The 10,118-nt window shown below is 34.5% G+C and overlaps 1 protein-coding gene across 1 annotated transcript in view; it reads right to left on the bottom strand.

Annotated features, from left to right (window-relative positions):
• Positions 1-1,006: 1,006 nt before the first annotated feature.
• LOC137642226 (ventral anterior homeobox 2-like) overlaps positions 1,007-10,118 on the bottom strand; it is a 40,660-nt gene continuing 31,548 nt past the window's right edge. Inside the window, exons 3-4 of the mRNA XM_068374757.1 lie at positions 1,996-2,183; positions 1,007-1,797 (exon numbers count right to left, since the gene is read on the bottom strand). Of these exons, the coding sequence (XP_068230858.1) occupies positions 1,114-1,797; positions 1,996-2,183 (872 nt within the window). The 3' untranslated portion in view covers positions 1,007-1,113. The remainder of the gene's footprint in view (positions 1,798-1,995; positions 2,184-10,118) is intronic.

The following is a 10,118-nucleotide window of genomic DNA, read 5'->3' as shown; positions in this document are numbered from 1 at the left end:
TCGTAACTATTATTACCTCCGCCAAGGAGGTTATGCGATCGAGCCGGTTTATTTATTTATTTATTTATTTATTTATATATATTTATTTATTTATTTATTTATTTATTTATTCATTTATTTGTGTCTGTGGACAGGATTATGTCAAAACTATTAGAGTGATTTTAACCAAAATTTGTCCACATAGATCTTAGGTCACGGACGACCCCATTGAATCTTGGAGATGATCCTGAACCGTATTCGGATTTGCGTGTTCGCCATTTTAAAGACAACATCAAAACAAATTGACGGATTTTGAGGAAATTTCCACCACAGATAGACCTTAGGCCATTGACCTTTGGCGGAGGTCAGATATTATCTGATTGCTCTTGTTATGTACATTATTAGTTGAAGTTTTTGTTTTTGCTACATTATATACTTTTCTATAAACATTTGCTTCAGAATTTCTTAAAGGCAAGATATTTACTACTGCGGTTAAAATCTCCTATTTATACCCTAAAGAAAGGCTATTAATTGCATGTACCAGATACAAAAGCATTTATATTCTTTCAGATGTTTATTAAAATCCATTAAAAACCTTGATACAAAAAATGATAAAGTGCGCCATAACTTTCATATTTCGATGTACATTAGAAATGGAAGAAGTTCAACATTTTGCACAAAAATATTAACGAAAAACATTTCTGAAACCAGTTTGGTAGAATATACAGTATATCTATTTACATGAAATGCTTACTACATAATTATGGTCTACAGAATACCTTAATAGATTAGGCAATTTCGTGATTACAAGAGACATTGTCGATTTAATCCGGCTGAAATTAATATCAGTGAGGCAAATTGGAATCTGATTTAGAGAGCACAGAAATATCCAAAATATATTTTCTCATAAGGCCTGTTTCAAAAATATTAAAATGAAACTTGAAACTCTATTAGAGATTAATTTGGTAAAGACCATATAAAATGAACTGCTGATCGTTATGACTGATGGACAGTAATAATTATTATTATAAGAAAATTAATGGCCATTGTGCATTCGACTGAATAAAACTAACACTAAAAAACTGAGAAAATATTTCTCATGAAGTCATCTGCCTGCCTTTTTTCCTCTCTATTTCAAGGCAACCACGTTGGGTGTGGGCGTGCCAGGGCGTGATGTTGCAGAGCCAATGGGTGGTGCAACTGACGCTGGAAGAGAGGGCGGAAAGCAGAAGGTGCCACCGAAGGAGGCACTGAATGGAACGACCCCAGAAAACTCGGTATGCTCTTGGAGAAGGACATCTCGAGTGCATGGGCTGCTGAAGTTAGACCAGCCTTCGTCATGCCACCCATAGGCCCGCCCATGCCACCCACCCCTAAGGAGTATTCCAACCCACTCAATGATCTGTTTAACCTGGGCGAAGGCTGCTTTCTTTCGGGCGGAGTGGCTGGATTCCGCCCATCTTGGTCCTCCGTAGCGTCGGGGGCGCACCGCTCAAGGTTGGCGTTGCGCACTTCGATAGGGACTGATGGTGTGGGCGTGATCTCAGTCAGAGATGACGTCGTCTGGCACATCTTGGGTGCAATGGCGTGAATGCTGGAGGTCGTCGAAGCCAGAGTGGAAGTGGGCGTTGGAGTATACGTAAACAGGGGCGTGCTGATCGTCTGGGTAGGTGGCATGGGCGGCAAAAGAGCCCGAGATATGGGTGTGAGTGAGCCATTGGATGACAGACTGGGTGCCAGCACAGTCGTGGGCGCTTCGTGTTCTCTCTCTCGATCTCTTTTGTGCTTCGTCCGCCGGTTCTGGTACCACACTTTTACCTGTTGAAATAAGAGTTGAGTTAGGTATCCAAAAGGTATTCTGACCTCTACTACAAAAGGCAAAACAGATATTCTCACCCGCATCTGATATATCATCATCACACGCAACCAAACCACCATAGTAACCGAAACCCCGAAACCCAATATACAAGGCAGAAATTCCCCTCCCCGCCCCCTCTTTCAAATAAGTTCACTTACCTGGGTTTCCGAGAGCCCCAGCCTGCTTGCCAATAGGGAGCGTTCTCTGCCGACCAGGTACTGGTTTCTGCGGAACTCCCTCTCCAAGGCAGCCAGCTGATCCGAGGTGAACGTGGTGCGCGCTCTCTTCGGGCGGTCCAGATCCAAGCCTTTGGGAAACACAAGTTCTCTCACTTGGCCGTTGGCGTCTGGGAGAGAGAAGAAATGCGAAAGGGAATTGAGAACAGATTTGCATATCGCCCCACTCTCCTGAATACATTAAAACTGGGTTGTGGACTCTGACGCTAATGCTCTGGTAAATTAGATAATCATCGGAATTTCTAAATAGTATCGTTTTTCGTAGACTTTGATGAAATTATTGTAATTGTCATTTCTGGAGGCTAATATTTATTATTAGATATGTACAAAAAATACTTATTAGGGAGTAGTGAAAAAAACATGAAGATATGGATACCAATTATATATATAATTAAAATCTAGTTAAAATTAAAACATTTGACGAAATTAGTACAAAATCTCGCCAACATAGCTGAAAACTGCTTATTAGCAGAATTAGCTGAAAAGTATTCATTAGCAGAATGAGTTAATTAGTTTTAACAGACAAAGTAAAACTAGACGAAAACATTACCAGAAACCCATAACTTTATTGTGCCTCTAAAAATAAATTAGAAGATAAATTAATTTACTGATTCCTCATATAAGTAAAGAAAACTAAGAAACATAAATGGAAATAATTCATGGACAATTTAAAAACTATCGCTCGCCATACTCTATATTCACACTTCAATCATTTTTAATATGATAAGTTAAAGATATATTTTTGTAATCCTGAAATTCATATTTTATGATAATACATGTAAAAACCTGCTTATTAATCTCCAACGTTGTACAGGAATCCCTTGATTGTGGCCTGGAAGTTCGTATGATTGGCTTTGATCTTAGTGCTACCATTGACAGTATTCATCATAAGGCCCTTCTTTTCAAACTCAATTGGAAGTGGGTGGTCCTTTTCTTAGCCTCATTATTGATTTTTTAAGTAATAGATTGCAAAGTTATTGTTGATAGACACCATAGTGAGTATAGAAATGTGATATCTGGTGTTTCTCAGGGTATTGTTCTTGGCCCATTACTTTTCATACTATGTATAGCCTACACACATGTGGTTTTGTCCTAGAAAACAAGCTCGTTGCATATGGAGATGATAAACGCTCTTCTCCTCAAATCCATCCCCAGAATGTAGATCGTAGGTTGCTGAATCCCCTAATAAGAGATCTAGCTTATTAGTGCATGGTGAAAGTTATGGGGCATGAAGTTGAATCCCCAAAAAACTCAAAGTATGAGTGTAAGTGGGCCGAAGACAGTGACTCCTCAACATCCAGCTCTTTGCATTGATAATGTATCTTTAACTCAATATGAATCCTTTAAAATTTTAGGTGTGACCCTTGATTGCAAATTTACTTTTGAGCAAAACATTTGGTCTTTCTTCAATTACACAAAAAATTTGCTTATTGATAAAGTCTTCTAAGATTTTCGGTGATCAGTCTATTCTCAAGTTCCGATTCTTTCATTCTGCCTTATTTCGCGTATTCTCCTGTTTGGTCTTCAGCTGCTGAATCTCACTAATTTGTTGGACAAAACTTCTGGTCTATTAGATTTGTTATTTCTGATCTAGATATTAATCTCTGATACCGTCGTTCAGTTAGTTCTTTATGTATGTTGCATAAGATTTTTAATTCTGACCATTTCGCATTTACATCTTCCTGGACAGAATCATCCTGTTCGTAATACTAGTCATGCAGTTAATTCTAATATTAATGCCTTCTCCATCATGGAGATCAATACTACACAGTATTCTAGAAGTTTTATTCTAGCTATGACCAGATTGTGGAATGATCTTCCTAATCAGGCAGTTAAATCGGCGGAACTTCAGAAGTTCAAACTTGCAGGGAATGGTTCATGTTAAACAGCTGACAAGAGTCTCTTCATAGTTTATATATGGCAAATCTATTTTAACTTTGTTACTGATCTCAAAATATTTTATATTGATTATTTATTACTTCTCTTGTAGTCCATTATTTCCTCACTGGACTATTTTCCTTTGTTGGACCTTAGCTAGTTGTAGTTAATAATAATAATACAGTAATAATAATAATAATAATAATAATAATAATAATAATAATAATAATAATAATAAAAGTTCGTAGTGTCTAGAAACTCTGACCAGATAGTGCTTGCCTTGGTCTGGAAGATGGCAAGTCTAAACTGAAAGTTTATTACTCTTAGACCGTTAATCTTACACAGAAAATTTTAAATTATAGATACACTGAGTTTCATTATTAGAAATTATTATTATTATTATTATTATTATTATTATTATTATTATTATTATTATTATTATTATATTTGATAAGAATGCTCATTCAAATATAGCACTCTAAAATGGCACTGATTCTGGTAAACACACTACCAAAGAACAGACGGCCATATGTAAAAAAAAAAAAAGATTACTGTAGTTAATGATTGGTAATATATAAACCAATGTGAACACAGAACTTGGTCGTTGATTACTGTTCATTTTCTAATATGATATTTCATGTTATTATTCAATTGAGATTATCATGATAGGCATGGAATCCGAGAAAGTAAATTAAGACTGACTACTGTTCCGAAATGTGGAATGAAACGTGTTATAAGTATAATTCAGCGAGTTTTTTAGTATTGCAAAATTATATTTGAATTAACTCTAGTCATAGTAGATGATAATCTCCCCTAAATATATATATATATATATATATATATATATATATATATATATATATATACATATATATATGTATATATATATATATATATATATATATATATATATATATATATATATATATCGGTCATGCTCAGCTCTCCCCATCCACTTTTGACGGATCGCGTACACTAGTTGTAAATAATGATGAGAAAACGTATTAATTAGTGTTTGAACCTAATGTATTCTCTCTCTCTCTCTCTCTCTCTCTCTCTCTCTCTCTCTCTCTCTCTCTCTCTCTCTCTCTAGCTCTGACGAATAAGGAAAGGGAAAAGTATTAGGGTAAATTTTACCGGCTTACGTGTGCCTACAAAATTCCCGACCAGATTCCGTGGATTCCTCCGAAGCATTCTAGTGATTAGTGTTTTTCCTTCTTATGACTGACAACGATAGTTGGAGAAAGGTCGCTAGGACTCGAGGCTGACCATCTCAGCTTAGGAGACACAAATCTCAAAGAGATGGAGAGATAAAATCGAAGGTGAACCACAACAGCTCTCTTCAGTGTTTGTTGTACATGAAGTCGTGCATGACAGATACATTGCATTTTTCAAATTAAAACGTTAATTCAAAATTAATTATTAAAAACAACAGCCACTGACCTTGGCATTTCTTAAAAGGAGAGGTAGTTTATTGACGAGAGAATGAAAAGGGGTGTCATTATTCAAGTTTTAAAGATCAGGCATAAAAATATAGTTTTTTTAATCAAGATATTTTAATTGCATATACACCAGGCATAATTTTTTTTTTTAAGTCAAGATATTCTAATTTCATGTATCGTTTGCATATTATTTTATAATCTTAGACAAAAAGATATAATTGTGCAGTGAATATTGAGTAGAAACTTATTTTTTAAAACTGAATAGTGTTATTTTTCTGATTAAGCCAGTGAGTCCAGACACTAGATATTTTTTATACGAGGCCTTCAAAAATGTAGGTGAGAAATGTTTAACAATAAAAGAGTCGGTCTAGAAAGCCAGATATGTAACCTCAAATGTTATAGTGAGAAGTGGCTGTTTATAATTATGCAAAGAAGGAGATTCATTTACTGAAAATTTGGTAAATGAATTCATATTTCCTCACTGGGCTACTTTCCCTGTTGGAGCCCTTGGGCTTATACAGTAGCATCCTGCTTTTCCAACTAGGGTTGTAGCTTAGCTAGCAATAATAAACATTTCTCAGAAAGTAGATTAGTTATTGCTGCATACATCTTTTTCATTCGGATTGCAGTAAATCGTTGTTGTTCATGGGTTTATGGCTTATGTTACTTTAGTCATACATGGATTATGTATTGCATATTGATGCTTGAAAAAAAAATCCCCCAACGGTTCTGCAAATATTACCCTTTCAGTGGGTTGAAAAAAAATTATAAGAATAAAATCTCCCTTTTTTTCTCTTTAATAAACAAAAGAATAACCAATGAGAAATCATTTCGCCACAACAGATAAGACAGAAAGAGAGAATTCCCAGACCTGCCACTTGACACCATCCCCAAATGAACGTGTTAAGATCTAATCCCTTTTCCTAAGACTGTTGTAAACTGACCCCCCTCTCTTTCTGGGCCCCTCCACGTCCCATAACTTTATATTTTTGTTTGCGACATCATCCTCTTAAAAGAAGTCACGTTCTTAATTACAGTCGCTCTTGATCCTCTTTGTGTAGTGGATGGGCTTCATTAAGAGGCATTTGATCCTCTTAGCTGATGGCGAGTCGATGTTCGCGCGCCAAGACGCTTCGGGATTTGCCTCCCCGATAGTCATCAGCTTCCACTTCTTCTCCTACCTCTCTCCCCTTCCCTCCCCTCATTCTCTTTCTCTTCCTCCTCTCTTTCCCTACGAAACCCTCAGGTGTGCAAGGTAGCGACAGTTAATCAAACCACTTCATTCCATACCCTTTTGTGGAATCATGATAATCTTAGAGGTGCCGTTGTAAAGGTCATTCTTTCGTCGACGCCGATTTGTCAGAAGCGCTTAAACGAGTACGTTAATTTGCTTACGGGTGTGAAGCAAGACTATCATTATTATAGTATCTACAACTGTAAGAGTATTAGTTTCTAAAGCAGGTCAGATTGGAAGGACATTCCAATATCCCTTTCTTACTCGAAAGAGTTGTACTTGAGTTTCTCGTGTCAAGAATGTCCATGCTTCATGTCAGTCGCCGGAAGCGTGAGATGAAGGACGAAAAACAACGACAATATTTTTGTTTCATGTCAGTCTGCAGTAGATTTTCATAAAGTGATTAATTTCAGGCTTTTCTGGAAAAGTTTCTTTAAGTATATTAACTGAATTTGGCTAGTCTTATGATCCTTCATAATCACCTAACAGTGTGATAACTTGAAGGATATTGTGATGAAACATCCACTCACTGAAATGGGTCCTTGACTGTTTTTATCTTTTTTTATCGATAATCCACTAACAATTTTGGGGGTTTCTTACTTTTTTTTAACTAGGTCCCTCTGTCTTCTAAGACTTGCACGACCAGGGACCAGCTATTTGTGCTACACTGTTAAAACAAACCGTAATTTTAATCGAAAATTCTCCGTAAAAAATATACTGTTCCCAGCTTTATTTCAGTAAAATAAATGCGACCGCAATTTTACCGTACTTTGTTGTTATCGTTTACGGGTTAGCGACCGTAATATCACTCCTTTACGTCAATATATCTGTTTTTAAAAACTAAATGCCTGGCAACATTTATTTCAAGATTTGCAGTTTTTTTTTTTTTTTTTTTTTTTTTTTTTTTTTTTTTTTTTTTTTTTTTTTTTTTTTCTTTTTAGGGCAAATTTTTAACTGCCTTAAGCAAAGAGCAAAGCAAAGAATATTCAATCAAGAAATTAATTTAAGGAATAGCAAAGGCTGTAAATGCACGAGGAGTTATACGGCTAAGAAAAGGAAGTATGAGCGTGAGCTTGAATAATGGGGAAATCTAATGATGTTCCCCTGTCTGTCAGTAGTAATAGGAAATAAATCTACCGACTTATGATTAGCCTAAGTACGCGTGAAAATAGTATGGAGTAGAAGGCATGACGCATGATGAAATTTACGTTGTGTTAATTATTTTTATCCTAAAAGAATATATTTTTTAGGAGCGCATAACAGAAATCTCATTCAGTGACCGAGATAAGTTTGAGCATCCGTTCCCGTTAGTAATACAGCATTCTAGAAAAAGAATTTAGTATTCATATATAAACATATGTTTTTTATCAATCCGTTAGTCAGGAAATAAACAAATAGAATGAAAATGGGCCAATAACAATTTGATATATCAAAAAAGGAAATTTAGGTAATGGCAAAACTGAATACGTACTATGAATAATCAATGGCATTCAAGACGTATACCTGAAGTTTTAAATAAAAAAAACTAAATTATTGGAAAGAAGCTATGGTCCATTTATTTAAAAAGATACAAAGGACACACAAAAAACAAGGACCAAAGATATTGAGAGCAAAAATTGTGGTATGTTTAACACTACCATTAAGCATACACTCTCTCTCTCTCTCTCTCTCTCTCTCTCTCTCTCTCTCTCTCTCTCTCTCTCTCTCTCTCTCTCTCTCTCTCTCTCTCTCCAAAAATTTACCAAAGCGTAAATTGCCTAAAAATACCCAAGTATTCAGTCATCCATATTCAGATTTTTTCATTTTGTTAACAGGAATCTTTGACCATTGCTCCTAAGACGCATTTTCTTAGACAAAACCGTTCATCTATTAAAAATTATTTTCTAAATGTGCAAAGTAAAACATGCATTACATCCTCCTTTTTCCTCCTTATTTGCATTAGTAAGGGTTTATTGATCGGTTAAGGGGAAAAGCAAAGGGGTGCTTGTATAGGTTGTGTTTACATAATATATATATATATATATATATATATATATATATATATATATATATATATACATATATATATATATATGTATATATATGTATATATATATATATATATATATATATATATATATATATATATATATATATCATGTGTGTGTATTTCTCAAATTGAGTTTTGTCCTTTTTAGAGACTTGGGTTCCGGCTTTATAGTAACAAGCATCCCATGATGCTTGAATAAATCGATATGTTAAGAGGTCATTGTCGGTATATGCATGTGCTATATATATATATATATATATATATATATATAGTATATATATATATATATATATATATATATATATATATATATATATATATATATATATAGTTATATACATATATATATATATATATATATATATATATATATATATATAATTATATATTACTAGCTAAGCTACATCCCTAGTTGGAGAAGCAGGATGCTATAAACTCAAAGGCTCCAGCAGGGAAAAATAGCCAGTATATAAACAAACTACATGAGAAGTAATGAAAAATTAATATAAAAAAGTTTGATGTTCAGTAACAACCTTAAAATATATCTGTCATAAATAAACTATAAAGAAAGACTTATGTCAGTCTGTTCAACATAAAAACATTCCCGGCAAGTTTGAACCTGTGTATGCATATAGATATTACTGAAAACATTTTATTGATACGTTTGTATGTCCGTAATTTGTATAGTGTATGGCTTTAGAATGGGCAAATAATCTTCCGTTTTTTTAAGTAAGTCTAAAAGAATTAAGTTTCCATCTCCATCCCGTTTTCTTGGCCAATTTATCCATTCGGAAATAAATGTATAAAACATATCTATATAACTTTAACAGACAAATTAATAGAATTAACATCTAACAGGGTAAATAGATATGCGTTTAGTCTAGTACTCTAGTGCATGTCAGACCCAATCTTTCTCGTTTCGTAAGTTCGAATTTTATTTTATTTAAACTACTAATAAGGATTTATGTGGATGTGCACATCCAGAAATAAGTGTTCAGTACAATTTCCAGGGGATAGAGTTCTTTGATAAATGACTATAAGGGGTTAGGTTGGTGGCTTAGTTGAAGTTATATTGGTCAGGCATGCTACATTCTGCGTTTACCTCGAACGCGTAGCAAGGAAAGGGTTTTCCTTTACTTCGAAAGTTTTTGGAGGTGAACACCAAAAATGGTGAACATGTATGGACGCTTTTCTCTTTATTGTGTTTATTAATTCGCTATGGATAACTTTGTGATCTCTAGTCTTACAGTATTTTGAAGGTCATTCATGAATATATATATATATATATATATATATATATATATATATATATATATATATATATATATATATATATACATGAATATATATGATCAGCGCCCAAGATCCCTCTCCACCCAAGCTAGGAACAGGGAGGGTCAGGCAATGGCTACTGATGACTCAGCAGGTAGACTTATAGGTTCCCCCAAACTTCCCATCCTTA

This window comes from Palaemon carinicauda, chromosome 6 (genome assembly GCF_036898095.1).
Source record: "Palaemon carinicauda isolate YSFRI2023 chromosome 6, ASM3689809v2, whole genome shotgun sequence".
Classification (NCBI taxonomy): Eukaryota; Metazoa; Arthropoda; class Malacostraca; order Decapoda; family Palaemonidae; genus Palaemon; species Palaemon carinicauda.
This window is presented reverse-complemented; position numbering and strand designations above follow the sequence as displayed.